General features: G+C 42.5%; 2 protein-coding genes across 3 annotated transcripts in view; one reads left to right on the top strand and one right to left on the bottom strand.

Moving 5' to 3' along the window:
- The window catches only part of RBBP9 (RB binding protein 9, serine hydrolase), a 15,774-nt gene extending 3,970 nt beyond the window's left edge, over window positions 1-11,804 (bottom strand). Inside the window, exons 1-4 of the mRNA XM_059134145.1 lie at window positions 11,751-11,804; window positions 2,603-2,737; window positions 1,332-1,374; window positions 183-288 (exon numbers count right to left, since the gene is read on the bottom strand). Coding sequence (XP_058990128.1) covers window positions 183-288; window positions 1,332-1,374; window positions 2,603-2,701 — 248 coding nt within the window. The 5' untranslated portion in view covers window positions 2,702-2,737; window positions 11,751-11,804. The remainder of the gene's footprint in view (window positions 1-182; window positions 289-1,331; window positions 1,375-2,602; window positions 2,738-11,750) is intronic.
- Window positions 11,805-11,890: 86 nt separating this feature from the next.
- The window catches only part of SEC23B (SEC23 homolog B, COPII coat complex component), a 46,909-nt gene continuing 33,975 nt past the window's right edge, over window positions 11,891-24,824 (top strand). The window contains exons 1-9 of one of the 2 annotated variants that reach the window (XM_059134127.1): window positions 11,891-12,322; window positions 14,290-14,524; window positions 15,915-15,972; window positions 19,862-19,948; window positions 21,348-21,584; window positions 21,685-21,770; window positions 22,945-23,089; window positions 23,774-23,932; window positions 24,286-24,401. In XM_059134127.1, coding sequence (XP_058990110.1) covers window positions 14,304-14,524; window positions 15,915-15,972; window positions 19,862-19,948; window positions 21,348-21,584; window positions 21,685-21,770; window positions 22,945-23,089; window positions 23,774-23,932; window positions 24,286-24,401 — 1,109 coding nt within the window. In that variant the 5' untranslated portion in view covers window positions 11,891-12,322; window positions 14,290-14,303. The remainder of the gene's footprint in view (window positions 12,323-14,289; window positions 14,525-15,914; window positions 15,973-19,861; window positions 19,949-21,347; window positions 21,585-21,684; window positions 21,771-22,944; window positions 23,090-23,773; window positions 23,933-24,285; window positions 24,402-24,824) is intronic. The other variant, XM_059134128.1, reaches the window with a different exon arrangement.

A 24,824-nucleotide genomic window follows, 5' to 3' on the forward strand; every position in this document is an offset into this window, starting at 1 on the left:
GAAAGAGACATTAGAGATTTAAAGAGAAAGCCATACAAGTAGCTAGGAACAGAGTATTCCATGTAAAACAATGGTAAACACAGGCCTAAGGCAGATGCACACTTGGCATGTTCAAGGAACTGCAATGAGGTCTGCAAACCAGCTGGAGCCCACATCGGGGGAGAATGCAGCAAGGATCGCACCTCATGGCTGCAATGGCCCCAGAACTGTGTCCTATGATGATGGTCTTCTCATCACAGTGCAGCTCCGCCTCCATGAAGGGCAGCCAGATGCTCTCTCGAGCTGTAACTAAGGTTCAGGGTAAAGAAAGAGTGTGTCATTTGATAGGACAGTCTTAGAGTCTAATGCTGTCCCACTTTTCTAATCAATGACTACTCAGCACTTCTCAATTTAAGAACTGCAGGACCAAATGGGAGATGGGGCTGTTTTTTTTTTTTTTTTTTTTTTTTTTTTTGGTAAAGATTTTATTTATTTATTTGACAGAGAGAGATCACAAGTAGGCAGAGAGGCAGGCAGAGAGAGAGAGAGGAGGAAGCAGGCTCCCCGCTCAGCAGGGAGCCCAATGCGGGACTCGATCCCAGGACCCTGAGATCATGACCTGAGCCGAAGGCAGCGGCTTAACCCACTGAGCCACCCAGGTGCCCCGAGATGGGGCTGTTTTAATAGAGCCAATGATGTACTGGCTGTTGTTGCTGTGTTGCTGTTTTAAAGACTCAAATCCACATTTTTGGTCTATCTATCTATCCATCTATCTATCTGATTTTGCTTTTATTTTTCACCATGTTCTCATAAGAAAATGCTGAGGAAATAAAAATGTAACTCTGAAGCTTTAATGTGAACTTTCAAACTTAAGAAAAAAAAAACTCTATACCACATTCTCAAATTCATACACACACATATATCTTCTTTTTTCCCAAGAAAAATTTCCTGACACAGGTCATAGACACAGTCAGAACGAAAGTGGCAATATTACATTTTGAAATATTCCAATCTCCTATAGGTGCTGTAAAGTTTTATCATATCTCTGTCTCACATGAAACACCCATAAATTTTGCCTAAAAATATCTGTTGACCTCTAGAAGGGAAAATCGAGTGACCTGCAAAGTTGAAAATCAAATTTTACCAAGCCCAGGTGTTTTCTTGATCCTTGCTAGAATTTTCTAGAATATCTTTTGGTTTACACCCTTTTCCCTAAACTACTTGCCATCATTTATTCTTAGGCATATACTCCCTTTGGCTTCTCTGGTATGATACTTTTGTTCTCTACCAGGAAAATGGTAAGATCAAAACCCAACAAGATGAGGCTATTTAAAAACATGTTTAAAACTTACTTGGGTCAGGCATGTTTTTAGCCAAACACTGGAAACCAGGTATCTATGATAGGGGGAAAAAAAGCTATAATAAAGATCTTAATTACAACTAATAATTTGCTATTAAGAAATGAGATACCTGATATGATCTTTATCAATTCAATAAATATTTGCTTATATTATGAAATAAAGTGAGTTAAGTGCTACAGGATTACATATGAACACACAATCCCTCCAGTGATAAACTCCATCTGTCTGTATTTCTATATGTAGGTAGCTCTGTAGGTCGCTATATACAGAGACCTATATGCACATTTATATATCTTTGCTTATTGCTGTAAACAGATACTATAGAGGTAACATGAATTAATGCATTCTAGACAAACTGACTGTAGTCAAACAGACTGTGTCCCAGGGATTAGGTAAAACGTGGTACAGAAACACGGAAGAGAAAGTTGGAGATCCCACCCTCTTGGACAGCTTCAGCCCTGATCTTTTTGGTTTGTAACTCTGGCCTTGGTTTTCAGCCACAGCCCTGGAACTTTATTATAGGAACGTACTCTAGAGCTCAGGAGGATGACAATCCAGGAAGCAGTCCTATTGCCTGGTTATGGAAGAGGTTAAAAAAAAAAAAAATCAAGATGCACAAGACAACCACCGCTGGTCACCATTTTCATAAAGCTCATAAAGAAGCCAAATTAAATATATTGTTCAAAGCACACGGGCATAGTTGCAAAAATAGGTTCACTTTTAAGAGGGGAAATGAAAAAGATTTCAGGATGGTAGGGAAATGGGATGGGGGGGGGACATACATGTGGCTTCGAAGGTATTGTTAATGTTGCAGATTCTAGTTTGGTGATGGAGCCTCAGGATTCATTACATTATACTTCATAATTTACATATGTTACATACAGCTTTCGTACATATCAAATATTACATATTGATGTTTTAAAAATCAGAGGCAGGGAGCAGAGAAGCAGATGTACAATCATCTGAACCAGGGGCAGATGCAGGGAAACGGAGGGGGCACTAGGAAGTGGTGCCTTGTAGTCTTAGTGCCTCAGCCTTCAGAGAAGTCTTCCAGGCAGTTTCACCCACCAAAATTGCGACCACTAGTACTAGAGTTCGAGACAGGGCAGCAGAGAGAGGCATGAAAACACCCTGGCCTTTGCTGAAGCGGGTGTGTTGGGGTGGGGTAGGGGCTGGTGAACACACGTTCCGACTTCAGTCCTCCGAGCCCTCCATCCCTTCCGTCCCCTCCGGCTCCAAGAGCAGCCAGACGTGTCTCTTACCTGCTCCAGCTCCTTCTTCACCCAGCCGTACCAGCCGTGGGTGGCCACATCACCGCCTCCGTTCCCGGGAACAATAACTGCCTTGCTTGGGGAAGCCATGAGCGCAGAGGGTCCGGTTTCGCCCAGTAGCCGAACCTGTAGTGCCAGGAGTCCCAAGACTGAATCCCCTGAGGAGTCGGCACCGTGGCATTCTGGGAATTGTAGTTCTGGGAGGCCATGGGTCCGCTCGTGGACTCCGGCCGTACTTACCGCACATGGCGGCCAAAGCAAACCCGAGAGTTCCCATCATATGTAAACCACCTTCCGCTTGCCTCTTAGGCTAGTTCCCTCACCACCTTATTTAGGGAAGGCTGTGACAGACCCAGAATTTTTTCTCTCTTTACTACAATTACGACGTATTTCTATAGGAAAGTGTGTTTTTAGTTCCAATACACAGAAATAACCTATTTTTGAGTTGAGGACTCCTGAAATTTTTATTACTTTTCCTTCCCATTTCGAAACAGTTGTTAGTACAATAGTTACTGTCAGCCCTGGTTGTTATTTTTCATCGCTTTAAATGCTGTCTTCTTAAAAGGTGCACATAGATAAGATTCATACTCAAGCCAATTTAGAGACTGGAGAAACTGAGGTAGCAATGAAGTAGTGTACCACCTATTATATTATATGCAGTCCTGAGATTTTAGGAACCAGTCGTTCCTCACAGATATATCCAAGTCTTTTCTTTTTCTTTTTCTTTCTTTATTTTCTTTTTTTTTTTTAAGATTTTATTATTTTGACAGAGAGCGAGAGATCACAAGTAGGCAGAGAGGCAGGCAGAGAAGAGAGAGGGGAGGAAGCGGACTCCCTGCGGAGCAGAGAGCCTGATGCGGGGCTCGATTCCAGGACCCTGGGATCATGACCTGAGCTGAACGCAAGAGGTTTTAATGCACTGAGCCACCCAGGCGCCCCCAAATCTTTTATTTTTCTTAAAGATTTTATTTGAGAGAGAGGGAGAGAGAGAGAAAGAGAACGAGCAGGGAGGGATAGAGGGAGAAGAAGACTCCCGCTGAGCTGGGAGCCCCACATGGGGCTTGGTCCCAGGACTGCAGGATGACAGTCTGAACTGAAGGCAGCCACTTAACCAACTGAGCCACCCAGGCATCCCTACTTTTATATTGAGGTGGGCAGAAGTGTATATGTGTGGTTATAAATGGGAAATAAACATGCGGCACCTCTGTAGCTCAGTGGGTTAAAGAAGTGGCTGATTTTGGCTTGGTCATGATCTTGGGGTCCTGGGATAGAGCCCAGAGCCAGCTGGTCTCCTGGCTTAGCGGGGAGTCTGCTTGTCCCTAGGTCTCTCTCTGCCCCTAGTCCCCTCATGCTCTCTCTCTCAAATAAATCACTAAAATCTTTTAAAATAAAGAAACTAAATAAATGGGAATGAACAGGAAAGTGCTTCTTCCTTGCCCTTCCCATGGACTTACTGTGTGCATGACAAGTATTTCAGTATCTGTTCTCAGGCAGTTTATTTTTTGAACAGGCACAAGCAGATGACCAAGGATACACTGCCCCACCACCATATTCTTTAGGAAGAACCAGACATACTCTTTCTTCTTGAACCTCAGACTCTGATTTTCTTTAAAAGGTCAATATTAGGGGCACCTGGGTGGCTCAGTGGGTTAAAGCCTCTGCCTTCGGCTCCAGTCATGATCCCAGGGTCCTGGAATCGAGCCCTGCATCAGGCTCTCTGCTAAGCAGGGAGCCTGCTTCCTCTTCCTCTCTCTCTGCCTGCCTCTCTGCCTACTTGTGATCTCTATCTGTCAAATAAATAAAATCTTAAAAAAAAAAAAAGGTCAATATTATTGGATGCCTGGGTGGCTCAGTTGGTTAAGCTGTGGTCTTCTGCTCAGGTCATGATCCCAGAGTCCTGGGCCCGAGTTCTGCATTAGGCTCCTTGCTCGGCAGGAAGCCTGCTTCTCTCTTCAACTCTGCCTGCTTGTGTGCTCGCTTGCTCACTCTCTCTGACAAATAAATAAGTAAATAAAATCTTTAAAAAAGTAAAAGTTCAATATTATTGAATTTTAAATGTAACTTTATTCACTTCAGAAGAGATGAATAACTGAGACACACAATACCATGGATTGATTTCAAAATAACTGTGCTGAGTGAAAGATAAAACTAGACAAAAAAAGAAAACATACCATATTATTCCACTTATTTAAAACTATGGAAAATACCAGCAGCACAAGGAAACATTACACATGCTCATCATCCTGATTGTGGTGATGGATGTCAAAAGTTAATAAATTGTACGTTTTAGGGCACCTGGGTGGATCAGTTGGTTAAGTGACTGCCTTTGGCTCGGTCACGATCCTGGAGTCCCAGGATCCAGTCCTACATCAGGCTCCCAGCTCAGCAGGGAGTCTGCTTCTCCCTCTGACCTTTCCCCTTCTCATGCTGTCTCTCTTTCTCATTCTCTGTCTCTCAAATAAATAAATAAAAATTTAAAATATATATATTGTACACTGTAAATATGTGCAACTTAATGTGTGTCAATTATACCACAATGAAGCTGTTTAAAATTTAAATATAAATTAAAACAATCACAAGCATTCCTGTAGCCTAAAGATTGCTTGCTTTGTGGTGGGTTTTTTTTTTTTAAGATTTTATTTATTTATTTGACAGACAGAGATCACAAGTAGGCAGAGAGGCGGGCAGAAAGAGAGGAGGAAGCAGGCTCCCCGCTGAGCAGAGAGCCCGATGTGGGGCTCGATCCCATGACCCTGAGATCATGACCTGAGCCGAAGGCAGAGGCTTAACCTACTGACCCACCCAGATGCCCCTGCATCTGGTTTTTAGTTCAATAAACAATGACATTCCATTAACAGGAACTGTGGGCTGAAAAAGGATCTATTCTTCCTTAAGATTTAAGATTTGTCCTTCTTCTCAGTCACAAGGTAATTGGCTCTTCCTTTGAGAAGGAGAAAAATAAGGTAATGGCCTCAAATGTCATTGAAGGAGCAGGAGGCTGGCTGAGGACAAAGCAAAAGCTGGCGCCTTGCACTCCCCCCCCCTTCACCCGCTCCCCTCCATATGTGTAGCATTCCTCAGGCACCCCTGACTGCCATAAAACGATAAATAGTTAACTTGCTGAGATCACAATCCTGCAAGACAGGAGTCTCCCTTGGTTTGCAAATGTCCTTGAGATTACAACAAAGAAGTTACCTTATCGATAGCCCTATTGTCACCCTCCCCTCCATAAAAAACCGAAGGAGGCGGAGGTAGAAGGAAAAGTAAATAAAGTTAAATTTCTTCTAAACCTAATCCTCACTAACAAGGATGCTTGATAGGAGGAATGTAACATTCCACCAGGAGACTCCCAATTGTCTTTACTTGATAAGTAACCAGGCCTTCAATATCCTGGTAGTGCTTTTTTTTCCGCATGCGTGGGCTCTAACCGGCCAGTTCTGCTTCTGTAAGATTGCTTTGTCTGCTTTCGCGCGCGGGTCCCCTGACCCAATCCACTGACGCCAAGTATACCTGTTCAAACTATCAATCAATCAGCTCAGCCCCACCCGAAACTTGCTTATCTGTCTATAAAAATCCTGCACCAGACCCAGCTCTGGACCTCTCGGTGTTATTGGCAACGAGCGCCGCAGAGGTCCAGGTTCAAACCTGCAATAAACGACCCTTGCTGCTTGGCTTTGACTCACGTCTCTGGTGGTCTTTTAAGGTGGGGGTAATATTCAATTGGCATTTCAGTCATCTTTCTCAGACTGTTTTTGTCAACAATGATTGCAAAGATTATATGCTTACACATAAATCCATCTTGTTTTCTTTTTTACTTTCCATCTCTTGGGCAAGCATTTTTCTGAGCTTGTCATTATCAAAGAAGAAATAGCTTGGTTTCAAAATTAAAATCATTTTTATGAATCAAAAAAATGAAAATGCACATTTATGTCTGGTATATCATTTGCTAATATTGAAAGAGCCATTCTTAAGAACTTGACAAAACCATTTTCATTTTTCTTTTTTTAAGAGTTTAAGTAATCTTACACCCAACATGGGGCTTGAACTCATGAGCCCATGATCAAGAGATGGATACTTTACCAACGGAGCCAGCTAGGCACCACTCATTTTCATTTTTCTGACAGACTCAGCCATCAGTCTCTATGGCTCTCTTTCTGAATCACCCTCCTTTCCCTGAACTTTTCTTTCCCGGTCAGAATCTCTTCTTTATGCAATTTGCCTCTGATTCTCCAAACTCACTGTCTAGACATTCTACCCTCTTCTACGTTCCTTTTCTATTTCTTTCACTTAGTATTATTGTTTTAACCAATAAGAAGAAAGGAAAATATAAGGAAAGGTTCTTTGGAGTCCTGAAGGACACGTGGGAGTTAAGTGAGAAAAGAAGGGAGGCAAACAATGATGTGGAAATGTTGGGCTTTAAAGCAGAGGGTCAAGAAAGAATTCTTGAGATGTCTTTGGTCCCCAAAGTTGGTTTTATTAAAGCATGGGAATAGGACCCATGGGCAGAATGAGCTGCCCTCAGTTTGTGAGGAGCAATTGATTATATTTAAAGTTGGAACTGGGTGTTAGGGATAGTGTAAGTCTCTAAGGAATTTTGGAAGCAAGGTTTCCAAGACCCCTGAGGAGGCTAGCTATTGTCAGGAAAAAGTCAGTTATTGTGATTTAGGATCTAGGAGGTTGGGATAATGTTAAGCTAAGATTGACTTTTGCCCTTAGCAAAGTATTAACATCCAGGCTGTTGAGTTCCTAGAGGAAGGTCACTTTGCCTGTTTCAAGGACTTGTCAATGGGCTGTAAGTAGTAAGGAAATTTTCATTTTTTCCTTTTGCCTTTGTTCCCCCCATAAACCAGGTTGTTCTTAGCAATGTGGAGGGCATGCACCAGGGCACAGAGGTGAGACAGCAACATAGGCTAGGAAAGACAATTGGTTCAGTGCTGTAGAATCGAAGTAAGTAGATCATGGAGGCCCTTGTACAGCAAGATGGGGCATCTACTTTATCCTGTAAGTGACAGAAAGCCAGGTAGAAGTTTTTTGTATTTTTTGGTTTTGGGGTTTTTTTGTTTGTTTGTTTGTTGTGTTTTGTTTTTTTGCCAGGTAGAGTTTTAAACAAGGGATGATCTGGGTCAGATGTGTGACTCTGAAAAATCTATCTAGCAATCAAAGTGAGATTTGGGTTTGACATAATTTGGGGAGAGAGATCTTTCTGGGGGGCTGTTATAGTAATTGAACGAAAAAGAATGAGGGCTCGAAATAAGTAGATAGATGGAACTGAGAAATAATTAGAATAAAAAAATCAACAGGACCAAGTGATTCATTATTAGTTTCAAGTTTGGGGTGTCAGAGATGTAGGGAAAGAAAAAACATCTTTTCCTTCTACCCTTCTAGGTTCTTGTCTGGGACTCTGAAACAAAAAACATATGGACAAGAGAAAAGCATACAAATTGATTTTTTAAATTTTTTTATTTATTTGATAGAGATCACAAGCAGGCAGAGAGGCAGGAAGAGAGAAGGGAGGAAGCAAGCTCCCTGCTGAGCAGAGAGCCCAATGCGGGGCTCAATCCCAAGACCCTGGGATCATGACCTGAGCCGAAGGGAGAGGCTTTATCCCACTGAGTCACCCAGGCTCCCACGAATTAATTAAGTATGTTTTACATGACATAGGAGCCTTCATAAAGAAATGACAACCCAACAAAGCAGTTAAACCAGATTGTTTTTATGTGATGAAGAGTGGTAGGTTGTGAAGAAAATTCAATGGGATAAAAAGATATGAGCTAAGGGTAGTAAGCAGAAAGAAACTTAGCAAGCAGTTCATTCTGATTCCTCTCATCATTTAAGGGAAGTATATGAAATACTATCTCCAAAGGGTGAGGGAGGCTTAAGACCAAGGAAAAAGCCCAGTAAGTCCAGCTTGAAAAGAGATGATTTACTAAAGGGACTTTAGTTTGGGTGGCTGCAAGATGAGTAGATCTCTGCAACCCCACCTCTCATAAGACCGTAAGACTTGCCTTTTTTTTTTTTTTTTTTTTGCCCTAGAGGCAGGGAAATCTGTCCCGGGAGACCACCCCCAGAGGAAATGTTTGAAAACAGTTGTATCATGTCATAGTCATAACTCCACAGCCTGTAAAGGATGTCATGCCTCAAGGGTGTACTCAAGGGTGGGGTTAGACAAAAAGAAGGTGTGTGGGGGCAGCTATGCTGAAGGCTTCAGGTTACAAAGAGACAGTCATGGTAGATTCACCCAAGACAGTGCTAGTCCAGCTCACACAGTGCCCCTCTGTCTGCAGAGGTAACAGATGTCTCCTCCTGGTAAAGGGAGGGCACCTCTCCCATGAAGGTCTTATGGCCTGTTTGAAGGGAGACAGGAGAGGTCAGTGGGGCCTTCCTTGCACCTACCCTCTCTCAAAAACTCTCAGCTTAAAATATTCAATATGCCAACATGTCATATTGTGGGGTGGCATGTGTTGAAACACATCAGAGACAAGGAAGGACTCCTTAGTTACTAGGAGAGGAATGGTATCTCCAAGTGATAGGTTAGTTTAAAGCAAGGGGAGCAATGAATTCAGTTTAAAAGATAAACTGAGGCATCTTAAAATTTTAAGAGCTTATTTGAGCAAAATTCGGTTAGAATCAAACAGGACCAAACCAGAGTGGTTTGGAGCCCTGTGCCAACAGGAGTCAGGAAAAACACTTTCACAGAGAAGGAATGGAAGCAAAGAGAAGAAATTAATTGATTGTCCAGTTGGCTCATTGTGATTGTCTATCCTTGGTGTTTTGATTTCATAACCTCGAAGCATTTATAAGCTTACATTTTAGTTTGCTTATTAAGCTGCCATGACCTTAGAGCCACATCAGTCTAATGGCCTTCATGTTCAATCACCTTAACAGGACATTTGGAGACTGAAGTGCCAAGATAACCAGAGATACCCAGCAGGTTGCTGAATATATGACTCTCACGTTGGATAAGTATGAGCCAGAAATACAAAAATTAGATTATAGATGATGAATAATACGTCACAAAAATTGTGAAAGATTTTGAAATAGTCAAAAGAGTTTACTGGGTGAAGTTCCAAAGAATGCTGGGCATTTTTTAAAGGACTTCCTTGGTCATCCGATTGTAAGGGGTGTGTGTCTTTGACTAAGCTATTTCACAACTCCGTAGAGACAGAAATTAATTTACAGAAAACTGATAGTGATGAAGGCTAGTTGGAAGAAAGGCAGGCAGGGACAAGCTCCCCATGTCCCCTAAGAGGAAACTTACCCTTAAAGGGATTTTATGCCATCCTGGAAGGAGCCCTCCACCCTTTCCCACATGATCAATGACAAAAACCTGATTGGATGACAGGCGCCTTAAAAAACAAAAACCTGATTGGATGACAGCTGGTTAAGCAACTGACTGCTGATTTCTGCCTAGATAGTGATCTCAGGGTTGTGGGATCCAACCTCCCTAGCGGTGCTGCACTCATTGTGCAGTCCACTTGTCCCTTTCCCTCTGCTCCTCGCCCCTCCATATATACATACATACATACATAAAATCAACCTTTAAAAAAAAAACCTCCCAATATTTTAAATGTGTGAGATTGTATTTAAAATATCCTTCTTATAAATTTCCAGTACTGAAAGAATCCAGGTTCAAATAATCAAAGCAAGCCTTTGGCAAATGATGTTCTTTTAACCTTTGATTAAAGAGCTACAGCTGTCTTTTCTCAGTGTAAACCATAATACAAATATGTGTGTATTTTTTTTTTAAGATTTTATTTATTTATTTGACAGAAATCACAAGTAGGAAGAGAGGCAAGTAGAGAGAGAGAGAGAGAGGAGGAAACAGGCTCCCTGCTGAGCAGAGAGCCCGATGCGGGACTCGATTCCAGGACCCTGAGATCATGATCTGAGCCGAAGGCAGCGGCTTAACCCACTGAGCCACCCAGGCGCCCATATGTGTGTATTTTGAGTTTGTTTTGTTACTGAAAAACTAGTGCAAACTTCCTAAATTTGTTCAAATTTTATAATGAAATAACCTAACATTGCTCTGACATAATGTTTTAGGAACTAGGAAAATGTAAATTTGTTCAACAAAACTGAATTAATTATTCCACAGAATTTCTCATATTAAGAGTAATTATGTAAAAACAAAGAGTAATTATGTTTCACGGTACCTGGACTTAAAACTATTTGGTATTCTGGAGCACCTGGGTGGCTCAGTCATGTAAGCGGCTGCTTTCGGCTCAGTTCATGATCCCAGGGTCCTGGCACGGAGCCCCACATGGAGCTCCCTACTCAGCGGGGAGCCTGCTTCTCCCTCACCCTCCGCTTGCTCTGCCTACCTGCGCTCTCTCTCTCTCTTTCTCTGTCAAATAAATAAATAAAAATCTCAGGCGCCTGGGTGGCTCAGTGGGTTAAAGCCGCTGCCTTCAGCTCAGGTAATGATCTGAGGGTCCTGGGATCGAGTCCCGCACCGGGCTCTCTGCTCAGCAGGGAGCCTGCTCCCTCCTCTCTCTCTGCCTGCCTCTCTCTCTGCCTGCCTCTCCGTCTACTTGTGATCTCTGTCAAATAGATAAATAAAATCCTTAAAAAAAAATAAATAAAAATCTCTTAAAAAGAAACTAATTGGTGTTCTGTAAGTAATTTGAAATTTTGTACTAATATTAAGTTGACCTAATAAATAGTAATCCTTGGAAGTCTAGACACGTTCTAAGCATAATACTAAGTTTATATGGCTTTGTTTCTTATTTTTAAATACTACAGAAAGGCTTATTGCTGGGTCAGATTAATAAACGTGCTCATTTTTGTCGCTTATAAAAAGGTGCATAGGGCGCCTGGGTGGCTCAGTGGGTTAAGCCGCTGCCTTCGGCTCAGGTCATGATCTCAGGGTCCTGGGATCGAGTCCCGCATCGGGCTCTCTGCTCAGTATAATGGCTGTGATGGTTGGGGAAAGCAGTGCTCTATAGAGTTAGGGGGTTTGTTAGTCTACTGGGATGCCTAAATAGGACAGCTCTCAATTAATCACCTTCTCGTAGATGGATGACAGAGACAGACACGCAGAGAGTAACTGCATTAGCGCCATTCCCTGCAGAGAACGCGAATCCAGCAGAGCGAGCGAAAGTAAGAAACCGAGTAATAATTGAAGGAAGCATTTCTCTACCTGTCGAATTCCCTCATCTAGCGCAGACCGCCTCACTCCCCTTTGCCCCGCCCCTTCCCGCGCTGCTACCTTTTCCCGGCAAGCTTCAACCTCCCCCGCCCTGGGGTCCCTCCTTCTTCCGGTGCTACACGTCATCATTCTCGCTTCCCGGTAACTAAAGCGATGAAAGGGACTTCTACTTAGGAGAACGGAAGTCATGTTGGCTCAGCCGAATTTCTGAGGGGTGCAGGCTACACCTAGGAAGCAATCCGGCAGGCACTGGAGTTTCCTGAAGGACAAAGGTTTAAGAGGTGAACGTGAAGGAACTTATGATCTGAAGAATTTTGGTTTCGTTGACCAAGGCACGATTGTATTGCCCTATTCCAAAATGGCGGCGCGGCTTCACTAAAAGTCTTGCTTCCGCTCCTCCGCCGGAGAGGCCTTCTTTGATTGGCCAGCGGACGGCGCCGTGGAGTGACGCACAGAGACGCTGACCAGTTGGCTGAGAGCTGAGCTGGACTTGGCGGTGGGAGCCGGAGCGGGGCGCTAGCAGCTGTGGGTGCGGACACGGCCAGGTGACGGGCTCCTGCCAGGTGAGTGGGAGTGCCGGTGATGGGGGCCCGTGGGCACGGACTGAGAGTCTCTATAGGGACCGAGTAGGTGCTCCTGGGACGAAACCTTCTCTCGGCGGGCAGAGGAACTTAGGGACTCAGTGACCCATGGGTCCGCTGAGAGTGACGCGTTCTTCGTCTGGCGGTGCGGCCGGCGGGTTTCTGGCTCGGGAACCTGCCGAATCGCGGAGTGCGGAAGGATTCAACCTTTTTTCTGTTGAGTAACCCGAAATGTGGGTGAAATGACTTCTGATGCGTGGCCGCTGGAAGTAGGACCCAGGTCTTCCGACTGCCTTTCAACCATTAAACTCTGCTTAAACTTGTCCACTGTGTTCTTAAAAGTTATGCTTTGATGGGATGAGCGGTTCCGTTTTTCGTGTGTGTGTGTCTTTTTTCTTTGTTCTTTTGGCAGATACTGTTACAAAAATCTTTAAAGTTCTTTTATTCACTTATTCATTCAGCTATTAACCTCTTCAGAAAATCTTTGAGGGTATGATGTGAGCCATAAATCGACCACCCTAGAAAAATGCACATTAGCTCATGCACACAACTTTACATACAATATCAGAAGATTTATTGGCTCTCTGAAGTCTTCCGTTGGTTTTGTGCCCAGAGTTAATCCATGCTCTAGAAGAAGTAAGGGGAGGCAGTGGGAAATGGAAAGAGCAGGTTTGAATACGTACCTGCCTGGGGACATTGGATGGAGCCATTACCTTTGAATAATGAAGTGTTTTGCATGGGGAAACAGTTATTTAATGAAATCTTTAGAGGTACTTGCTGAGAATTGTCCCATTAGAACATGCTTTTATTCCCATTCAGGTAGTTGTAGAGGTGGGCCCTATGTAAGGCGTTTAAGTATCCTGCCTTTGCCAGAAAGAACAAATATATGCCTTAGAGTTTCAGTTGGAGCCAACATTTGGAATTTTTGTGGTATGAGTTGTGTGTAGTAAACTAATTGTTTCATTTACCTTTCTAGCCATATAAAAACCATTTCCTTAGTCCACATTATTTACAGTATGTATGGCACTTCTCATAACAACACAGAGACAATTTTTCAGCACTGCATAAAGTGAGCACTAGAGGCTACTAAAAATGTAGATTCTTTAATTTGCCTGTTTTTCAATTTTTCATGAGCCGCTTGTTCCCTTGAACCCTAAGTGATTGAGATGTGTGTTAGCCTTAGCCTAGATTTTAGGATGTAGAAAGGATGTATGAAACACTCAATGGAGTTGGCATTGTGGGGGTTTGAAAAGCTTAGTCTAAATGGTTATTTTGTTAGCCATAATCTTTTGAAGCATGAGCATAACCATGGTGAGGAGAGAAGCCCTGGTGAAGGACTCGCTCAGCATGATAGCAAACCTAGCATTGTAATTTTGGTGATCCCAAGTAGAAATACTTTGGCTCAGAACTGATGGTTGATTACGAATTGGATTCACATATCAACATCCAGTTCTTGTCTTCACAGTTAACAAGGAGAGGAAGGGAAAGGGCACAAAAATGAGATCACTTGGAAGGGTAAAATTACAGTGTTTGCTTTACTAAAGCACAGAAGGAAGGGGTTTGGGCCAGGGGGGGAAGGCTGTGGATGCTGAAACAGGATTTGAGACTTACTCTTGGGCAAGGGGAACTAGAATTTGCTTGGTTGAGGTGTATGATCTATGAGAAGGTTTTCATTAGTATTCAACCAACTTGAAGCTTAAAAATGATCAAATAATGGTAAACTCCCCACACCTTTTATTTCTTTAAGTGCTAGAGAGAGTTGACAAAGGAACAATAGTGAAAGATAACTGTGAAGTTATTTGGCTTTGAGGGGTCAAAGGGAAGAGAGATGGCATCCTACAGTGACTGGTTCTTCTAGACTAAGTGTTTAAAAAACATTGCGTTAGGTGACTGTCTTCTTTTTTGAAATTTAGTTTGAGAATTTCACATAAAACTACAACTGTCTTCAGTTTCTTTTTAGACTATGGCAACATATCTGGAGTTCATCCAGCAGAATGAAGAACGGGATGGTGTGCGGTTTAGTTGGAACGTGTGGCCTTCCAGCCGTCTCGAGGCTACGAGAATGGTTGTTCCCCTGGCTTGTCTCCTTACTCCTTTGAAAGAACGTCCAGACCTGCCCCCTGTACAGTATGAACCTGTGCTTTGTAGCCGGACAACTTGCAAAGCCATTCTCAATCCACTTTGGTATGAATTCTTTTTTAAAATTAGTAAAAAAGAAGAATGCAGTAAATTATGACATTTGCATGATTTCATAAAAGTGATTGAATTTGAGCAAGTCATCAAATTTGAGTAGAGAAGTGAACGGTGAGATTCTTACGGTGAATGCTTATAAAGTCTCCTCAGTCTCCCTTCCATAAAATTGGAACCCATCGGGATGAAATGGAAACAAAAGGAAGGGATTTGAGATTTGCTTTTTTTTTTCCCTCTAATTTCAGTTTGCTTTTGGCTTAACTATAAATTATATTGGTGCTTTTTAAAGCATTTTCCAAAAATGTAAAACTTTAAACAGTTTGTCCTACTTACCTGGTATAGTGATGCTGTGTGGCAGGAATGATAGAAGAAATCACAACTCTTAATGATTATTTTATTTTATTTTTTTTTTTTGTAAAGATTTTATTTATTTATTTGTCAGAGAGAGAGCGAGCGAGAGCGAGCGCAGGCAGACAGAGTGGAAGGCAGAGTCAGGGGGAGAAGCAGGCTCCCTGCGGAGCAAGGAGCCCGATGTGGGACTCGATCCCAGGACGCTGGGATCATGACCTGAGCTGAAGGCAGCTGCTCAACCAACTGAGCCACCCAGGCGTCCACAACTCTTAATGATTATTAAGTGTAATTTTTGATACCTGAGGTGGTGACCTATGATATTTCTCTTAAATGTGGGCATTATTTGAAAGAACTTTTTAAAGAGGTGAAGAGTATCAGAAATACTCTTTAAAAGGTAAGAATTTTATATGAGGGAACATTTTTTACTACATTCCCCTTGCTCTTACTTAAGGTACCCATATGTACAATGCTGCTCTTCTTTTGAAGAGCTAGCCTTACTTGTTAATTTTCTGAGTGTAGAAAGGGGGAAAAGAAGCAACTGAAGCATTATCTTTAACCAGTTCTAGAAAGTATATCAACCCAGAAGCATGCCTCCCAACTTTTTCAAGTGAGCTAGGTGCGGTGAAAGTCAGCCATATTTTTCCTATGCATGCTTTTAGTATTGAAATTTATTAGTTTCACATATCTGAACAATAAAGATGTTAGAAAAATCACACAAATTAGTTAAGATAATAGGGCAAAAGAGAATAACCTGTAATTTATATAAAATCATGAAATTTTAAATACTATGAAGGAAATTAGAAAATAGAAAAAAAGATTTACTAAATCTTCATTGCCGCTGTAGGAAAGAAATTTTTGGCATATTTAATAGCCAGACTCTTAACTGCAGTGGACATTTTGTGTATCTCCATCCATTCTTGCACATATGCAGAAACATATCTGTGTGATTTACTGAACTTGAGGATTACATTTGATTGCTTTCTGCATTAAAAATGAAAATGGTTCCTACCTGTAATATTTATCTTTCTTACAGTCAGGTTGATTATCGAGCAAAGCTTTGGGCCTGTAATTTCTGTTTCCAAAGAAATCAGGTACGTGAATTTTTTGAGTGTTTTTCTGTGTTTCATTTTGGTGGAACTCTAAAAAAAATTAAGTGAGGTTGAATTTGTGTCTGCCCAGTAGTCATCAGTTTCTGCTGAACTCCAGGTAACAGCTTTTGTTAAGCATAGTCGAACATTGAACATTTGTGATTTCTCTGTTGAATGGTGACTCAGTTTCATTATGTGGGTTTTTATCATTTAGTGTGGAGGGACAGAATTCCCTTTTTTGTGTGTTCTTTTAGCAGTGAATATGTTACCATAAGAAAACAGATATGTTGTCTATATTTCATTTGATTTCAGTTTATTCTAATTGGATGGTATATATTATTGAATTTTCATTTTTTAAAAAATATTTTATTTATTTATTTGACAGAGATCACAAGTAGAGAGGCAGAAAGAGAGGGGAAGTAGGCTTCCCGCTGAGCTGAGAGCCCCATGCGGGACTCGATCCCAGGACCCCGAGATCATGACCCGAGCTGAAGGCAGAGGCTCAACCCACTGAGCTACCCATGAATTTTCATTTTTTGGTCTTTGTAACTTTTAGGGTCCAAGTACCAGTGTTGACCCTCTTTTGATTTAAAAATTTTGAAACTGGGGTGCCTGGGTGGCTCAGTTGTTATGCATCTGCCTTTGGCTCAGGTGATGATCCCAGGGTCCTGGGATCAAGCGTTGCATCAGGCTTTCTGCTCTTCGGAAGCCTGCTTCTCCCTCTTCCTGCTGCCCCTCCTGCTTGTGCATGCTCTCTCGCGCTCTCTCTATCTGTGTCAAATAAATAAATAAAATATTTTTAAAAAATAAAAATCTATAAACTATTAAACTTAAAAGGAGCTCAAAAATTATGAGAGAGACTTGTTTAAAATGAACTGTGGGTGGGCGCCTGGGTGGCTCAGTGGGTTAAGCCGCTGCCTTCGGCTCGGGTCATGATCTCAGGTTCCTGGGATCGAGTCCTGCATCGGGCTCTCTGCTCAGCAGGGAGCCTGCTTCCCTCTCTCTCTCTGCCTGCCTCTCCATCTACTTGTGATTTCTCTCTGTCAAATAAATAAATAAATAAAATCTTTAAAAAATAAAATAAAATAAACTGTGGGGGCACCGGGGTGGCTCAGTGGGTTAAAGCCTCTGCCTTCCGCTCTGGTCATGATCCCAAGGTCCTTGGATTGAGCCCCACATTGGGCTCTCTGCTCAGCAGGGAGCCTGCTTCCTCCTCTCTCTCTGCCTGCCTCTCTGCCTACTTGTGATCTCTGTCTGTCAAATAAATAAATAAAATCTTTAAAAAATAAATAAATAAATAAATAAATTGAACTGCGCCTCTGATTCTAAAACTGGATTGTGGTGATCTTTGCACAACTCTGTACATTTATTAAAAAGCATCAATTGTACATTTAAGAGTGTGAATTTTAGGGTGTATAAAATATACTGGGATGCCTGGGTGGCTCATTTGGTGTAACGTGGTTAAGCGTCTGCCTTCGGCTCAGGTCATGATCCTAGGGTTCTGGGATTGAGCCCTGCACTGGGCTCCTTGCTCAGTGGGGAGCCTGCTTCTTCCTCTGCCTGCTCTGCCTGCTGCTCGCCCTGTTTGTGTGCATGCTTGCTCTCTTGCCCGTTCTCAGACAAATATTTATTTATTTAAATAAAATCTTTAAAAATAAAAAATAAATATAACTCAGTAAAGCTGTTAGAAAAAAATTAATTGTTCCCAGCATAGTATATAGTGCTCTAGTAGATTTTTTTTTTAAAGATTCTATTTCTTTGAGACAGGGAACACATGAGCACATGAGAGCACATGAGAGCACATGACAGGGGAGGAGGGTCATAGGAAGAGGGAAAAGCAGACTTCCCACTGAGCAGGGAGCCTGCATGGGGCTTGACCCCAGGACCCTGAGATCATGACCTGAGCTGAAGGCAGATGCTCAACCGACTGAGCCCCCCAGTCGCCCTGTAGTGCATTTTAAGATATTAACAACATGCATTTATTTATTCTTGTATTTGATTATAATTAAAATTAGCTATCTCCTTCTCAGATACATCAAACAGTAAGTCCAATGATGAGTAAAACAACCAATGTACTAAGTATAGGTCTGGGAATTATAAGCAGATTCCATTCAAAATTAACCTCCATTGGGCGCCTGGGTGGCTCAGTGGTTTAAGCCGCTGCCTTCGGCTCAGGTCACGATCTCAGGGTCCTGGGATCAAGTCCCATATCGGGCTCTCTGCTCAGCAGGGAGCCTGCTTCCCTCTCTCTCTCTCTGCCTGCCTCTCACTCCATCCACTTGTGATCTCTCTCTGTCAAATAAATAAATAAAATCTTTAAAAAAAAATTAACCTCCATGGGGCACCTGGATGGCTCAGTGGGTTAAGCCTCTGCTTTTGGCTCAGGTCATGATCCCAGAGTCCTGGGATCGAGCCCCACATCAGGCTCTCTCCTTGGCAGGGAGCCACCTTCCTCCTCTCTTTCTCTGCCTGCCTCTCTGCCTACTCGTGATCTCTCTTTGTCAAATAAATAAATACAATATTAAAAAAAATGTTTGCAGAAAGTTTTAAAGACAAAAGAAAATGCTTGTGATAATGTGTTTAGCATAAAGAGCAGCTTGCAAAATTATATATACAGGGTGAGCTCAGCTGTGCTTAAACAGAGAAAATATGGAAGGAAATACGCCTACATGTTGACAGTAGGTATCTCCAGTTGGTAGGAACATGAGGGATTTTTCCTTCTTTTATTTATTTATTTATTTATTTGAGAGAGAGAGAGAGAGCGCGTGCGTGTGCACACACATGAGTGGGTAAGGGGCAGAGGGAAAGGGAGAAGCAGACTCCTCCCTGAGTAGGGAGCCCAACAGCATGGGGCACGATCCCACGACCCTGAGATCATGACAGAAGCCAAAGGCAGATGCTTAACCAACTGAGCCACCCACATGCCACCGTTCTTTTTGTTTTGTTTTGTTTTTTTAAAGTTCATTTTCTCCAGTTGTCTCTGTATCCAACTTAGGGCTTGAGCTCACAATCTGATCAAGAGTCACACGCTCTTCCTACTGAGCCAGCCATGCACCCCTTTTCCTGTTCCTTATATTCTCTTGTACTTGCCTGTTTTTCTATAGTGTATATGCACTCATTGATAATAGCAGCTAAAATAATAAACCCAAATAAAAGTGTTAGACTTCCACCTAAACCATTGATGGGTTTAGCTAAGATCTGAGTCCTTGATTTGTAGGGCAGCACTTAAGATATGTTTGTAATAGTCCATTTTTTAATGATCTAGAAGTTACGACATACCCTCATACCTTTCAAAAAGTTACGATGGGGAGGCGCCTGGGTGGCTCAGTGGATTAAAGCTTCTGCCTTTGGCTTGGGTCATGATCCCAGGGTCTTGGGATAGAGCCCCACATTGGGCTTTCTGCTTAGAGGGGAGCTTGCTTCCCCCTTTCTCTCTGCCTGCCTCTCTGCCTACTTGTGATCTCTGTCAAATAAATAAATAAATAAAATCTTTAAAAATAAAATAAAAAGTTACGATGGGATATAAATATAAGGCAGGGTTATTGATTTAAAATTTTGATATATGTATGTATTTAAATGCAGGCTCTGATTTAGGAGTTAGGATGAGAACTAAGTGTCTGCTTTTTTTTTTAAGATTTTATTTTTATGTAATTTCTATACCCAACATGGGGCTTGAACTCAACCCTGAGATCAAGAATTGTATGTTCTACCCACTGAGCCAGATAGGCGCCCCAAAATTTTGATTTTTGTATTTTAGTTACTGTTATTTAGTGTTCTGTGTTTTACAGAGTTAATACATGGTCCTTACTCATTTTTATAAGTGGAAAATAGAAGGTATAACATAAATATCTTTCAGTCCTAATGAAAGATTGCTTTGTTTTCTTTTCTTTAGTTTCCTCCCGCTTACACAGGTATATCCGAGGTGAATCAGCCTGCTGAATTGATGCCCCAGTTTTCTACAATCGAGTATGTGATACAGGTAACTTCTTTGTCATGCATTTAATGAGTGGTGTTAAATACTGAGTTTCTCTTGAAATACTTGGCTTCTGTGTCCCTTACTTTTCTGGGCAACTTAAAGCTGCGAAGGCAGCAGGATCCCGAATACTCGGTCATGGCGCGTGTGCACTTACTGGCATTATTTTCAGTCTTGATAGGCGGCTAGGAAAGGGATCACTGGTGGAGTTCAGCACCTGTCCCCACAGCCTTCTCCACTTTTGGGATGGGCCACTCCTTCTTGTAGTCAAGCTTGAAAACTTTGGGTTCGTTCTTGACTTCTCTCTCTCGTACATTCCATATCCAGTCCACTAGGAAATCGCATTGGATCTATATTCAGAATCTTTCCACAGTCTAACCACTTCTTTACCTCACTGCTTTTGTCCTTGGTCAACCACGGCCTCTCACTTAAATTGCCAGGCCATCTCTTCGTCCTTCTCCATAATTTGACCCTTTCCCACCTATATTTCATTCTTTTTTTTTTTTTTTTTTTTAAGATTTTATTTATTTATTTGATAGAGAGAGATCACAAGCAGACAGAGAGGCAGGCAGAGAGAGAGGAGGAAGCAGGCTCCCTGCTGAGCAGAGAGCCGGATGCGGGGCTCGATCCCAGGACCCTGAGATCATGACCTGAGCCGAAGGCAGCGGCTTAACCACCCAGGCGCCCCTTATATTTCATTCTTAATCCAGACGCCAGAGTAGCTCTTTAAAAATATGTCATGTTCCTTCTGTGTTCAGAAACCTCCAATGCTGAAAATGGCTCTCTTTCACCCAGAGTAAGAGATAGTCTTCAAGGCCCTGTGTGGACCTGCCCTGTGTTATCACTTGGACCTCAATTTGTATTAGTGTCTCATTCAGTCACATGGGCTTCATTACTTTCCTTGGGCATGGCTCCTGCCTGTGGGCCTTTCCTCTAGCTCTTCTGCAGGCTGGAATTCTCTTTCCCCTGTGTCTGTATTGCTCCCTCTCTCTCCTCTGGGTTTTCGTTCTAATGTTACTTTCTTAATGAGGCTGCCCTGACCTCTTAGGTAATACTGGAACCTGCCCCCTACTTCTACTCTTAGCAGTCCCTTAGCTTCTCTATTCCAGAAAGTTAGCAGATTTTTGTTCTTTTGGCTCACTCATGTATCTCAGGACCTGGAACTGTGTCTGGCATGTGGAAGGCATTCAGAAATGTAGAATAAATTGTTGGATACAGAGACTTTTTACATTTAGTTTGTTTTAATGTAACCTGTCATTTAATGAGGTGAGTGGAAGTTAGATGTCCTTATTCCCTCTCAGTATATATAGATGAAGATTTTCATTTACATGCTTGATTTGCTTTAAAAAAAGCTGGTTTGGTCTATTTGTATACTGACCATTGTGCTGTGTTTCTTTGCATAAAGCGAGGTGCTCAGTCCCCTCTGATCTTCCTCTATGTGGTTGATACGTGCCTAGAAGAAGATGACCTTCAAGCCCTCAAGGAATCCCTGCAAATGTCCCTGAGTCTTCTTCCTCCAGATGCTCTGGTGGGTTTGATCACGTTTGGGAGAATGGTGCAGGTTCACGAACTCAGCTGTGAAGGAATCTCCAAGAGTTATGTCTTCCGAGGGACAAAGGATTTAACCGCGAAGCAAATACAGGTTTGTGCCATGCTCATACACAAGCAAAGGAGATTTCTTAAACATGAATTGGTCATTCACTCTAGTGCTATGGGAAATGAGTCTTCTTGGTTTTTTTTAGGATATGCTGGGCCTCACCAAGCCTGCCATGCCCATGCAGCAAGCAAGACCTGGTCAGCCTCACGAGCAGCCTTTTGTTTCAAGCAGGTGAGCTACCAACGTAGAATGTTGCACACACAGTAGCCGGCACGCGGGGCCGTCTGCTGGAGTGAGAGAAAAAGACCCTTAGAACCTTTGTTTTCTTATTTTTAGAGAAAAAAATAAATGATTAAGCCTAAGAATATTTAACGTTTAATGATCTTTTGTAACTGTTTGGTGTATATTTGCAATTCATAACTGGGTTGTGGATATACACATACGTATGTGTGCACACATTTGTGTGGTTAGATTTGCTCTGAATGTCTTTCCTGTTAGTGTCGTGGCATCACAAGTATTTTGAGACCACTGTATTCAAGCCTTCCCCTCCTTATCCATATGGCTGTTGTCCTTCTTGAGTCTTGAGTAAAAGTAGGGAAACTGAAAGCTTTGTGGGGTGTCCTCAAGCAAACCTGAGACCAGACGCTTCTTTGAGTACCTATGGCTACCTGGGGCTGGGTTAACAGTCACCAAACATGATAAAATGCATTGCCTGAAGTGCTGGGGACAGCCACTTAACTGTGGTAAGAAACCAGTGCTTCTCTCTGTTTTCACTCCTAAGGCTCAAGAGAAACACTTGAGAATCGCTTTAAAGTGGATCTTCAGAATGATGAAGGTGGGGGTGCCTGGGTGACACAGTTGTTTGAGTGTCTGACTCTTGATTTCAGCTCAGGTCATGATTTTAGGGTCTGAGATTGAGCCCCAAGTTAGGCCCTCTGCTCAGTGAGGAATCTGCTGGCTATTTCTCACTCTCCGTCTCTCACTTCTCCCCCTCTTCTCTCCCACTCCCCCTCCTCCCTCCTTGTTCTTCTGTCCCTCCCCCTTGTTCTCCCCCCCACCAAAATAAGTCCTTTTTAAAAAAAAAAAGGAATGATGAAGGTGGTCCACGTACAGGAATTTTACATGGATTGAATTTACATTAGACCTGTCTTTAGGATTTCTTGGCTGCTTAAATTTAATTAAACTGACTTATTCCTATTTAAATTTAGCTTTTTTCCATGCTATATGTATAAGTTGCTATATATTCAGTTTTAAGTTATGTTCTTGAGTGAAACTGCCTTGAAGGAAAAAATTTTAAGTCTTTACTACTCTGAGTAATTACCTCGAAGAGCTCTGTATCACCTAGGGCTAAAGACCGTAGTACTTTATTAAACCAGGATTGATGTGTCCATTGAAAATCATGCAGATTTCTGCAGCCTGTTCACAAGATTGACATGAACCTCACTGATCTCCTTGGGGAGCTGCAGAGGGACCCATGGCCTGTGACCCAGGGGAAGAGACCTTTGCGATCCACTGGTGTTGCTTTGTCCATTGCTGTTGGCCTTTTGGAGGTAACTCAGAATTTACCAGGGTGCATCAGACCTTGCGAGCTTGTTCCCACAGGTTGTGTTTGCTAGCCTTGTTTGAAAATGAGCTGTGACCGGGGTGCCTGGGTGGCTCATTGGGTTAAGGCCTCTGCCTTTGGCTCGGGTCGTGGTCCCGGGGTCCTGGGATCAGGCCCCGCATCGGGCTCTCTGCTCGGCAGGGAACCTTCTTCCCCCACCTCTCTCTGCCTGCCTCTCTGCCTACTTGTGATCTCTCTCTCTCTCTGTGTCAAATAAATAAAATCTTTAAAAAAAAAAAAAAAAAAAAGAAAGAAAAAAAGAAAATGAGTTGTGACCTAAGTGAATGTATTAACAGCGGATTTATCAGAAAGCACTTCAGGTATTATTATTATTATTATCCACCGTGAAGGAGCCCCATGATGTTTTGAAAATACCAGAAGTTTTCATGAGAAACACAAGGCCATTAGGGCAAAGGCAAGGGCAAGTGCTCACAATGAATTAATAAAAGTGTACAGAGCTGTTGGGTTGGAAGATGTAAGGCTACTTTTCTGCATTGTCATCCATGTTGTTTTGAACTATCATTAGTATCCAGCAGAGCTGAAAAGAACTTTGGAATTTTTTTTTTAGGGAGATGGAATCATACTCAGGGTGGGCTGAATGCTTCTAAAATGCTGCCATTTATTGTTCCAGGGCACTTTTCCGAACACGGGAGCCAGGATTATGTTGTTTACCGGGGGTCCCCCCACCCAAGGGCCTGGCATGGTGGTTGGAGATGAATTAAAGGTTCCTATTCGCTCCTGGCATGATATTGAGAAAGATAATGCACGTTTCATGAAAAAGGCAACCAAGGTAGGTGCTCCTGGGCACAGGCTGTAATTCTGCTTACCCAGTGCTGGGTTTGGGCTGTTCTGGAGTGACAGCTACTTTACTGAGGCCATGCTTTGTGAGCAGCAAATGGCCCTTGCTCAGTTGACCTTCCAGATCTAGGCTGCTGTTAAATCGATGCCCCCAGCTGAGTCCTTTCTTAGAGAGGGTGGTCTTAAAACTGCTAGAAGTGTTTTGAGATTAAAAACTATACATTTATTGGATGTTATAAAGAAAACTGTCTCGGTATTCTTATGTTTGGTTACATCCTTTTGGTATAGTAAGACATACCTGGTGAATAATATGGTTTCCTAAAGGTAATTTTTCTCCATTCACAGCACTATGAGATGCTTGCTAACCGAACTGCTACAAATGGTCACTGCATTGATATTTATGCTTGTGCCCTTGATCAGACGGGACTTCTGGAAATGAAGTGTTGTGCAAATCTTACGGGGTATGTTGAAAGCCAACACCTGGGAAAATGGAATGTGTGTATTTTAAGGAAAGAGAAGTGAGTGATGGAAGCATAAGAATGTGCAAGGCTGACCTAGATAAGCTTTCAGAAGGCTCTAGACTGTTGTGTCTGTGGCAGGGAGGGTGTATGGGCCTCTTGAGGAAAGAAGCAGTGATTAGCAGTAGGTTGCAACGTTCACTACAAATGAATCATATCAGAGTAACTTCATTTCTTCCTTAGAATTGTCACAGAATCTATAACAGGGCAAGAAAGCAAGCACGCATGGGGTATGTGGCTTCAGCAAGCCACTTCCTTGTGAGGAGTCTGGAGGTAGGCAGGAATAGGGTCTGAATGCCAAAGCAATTAGGAGACCCTTCACCTGACTTAGTAACCATATGTCATGCCCAGCTTGGAGCACATGCT

This window comes from Mustela lutreola, chromosome 9, assembly GCF_030435805.1.
Source record: "Mustela lutreola isolate mMusLut2 chromosome 9, mMusLut2.pri, whole genome shotgun sequence".
Classification (NCBI taxonomy): Eukaryota; Metazoa; Chordata; class Mammalia; order Carnivora; family Mustelidae; genus Mustela; species Mustela lutreola.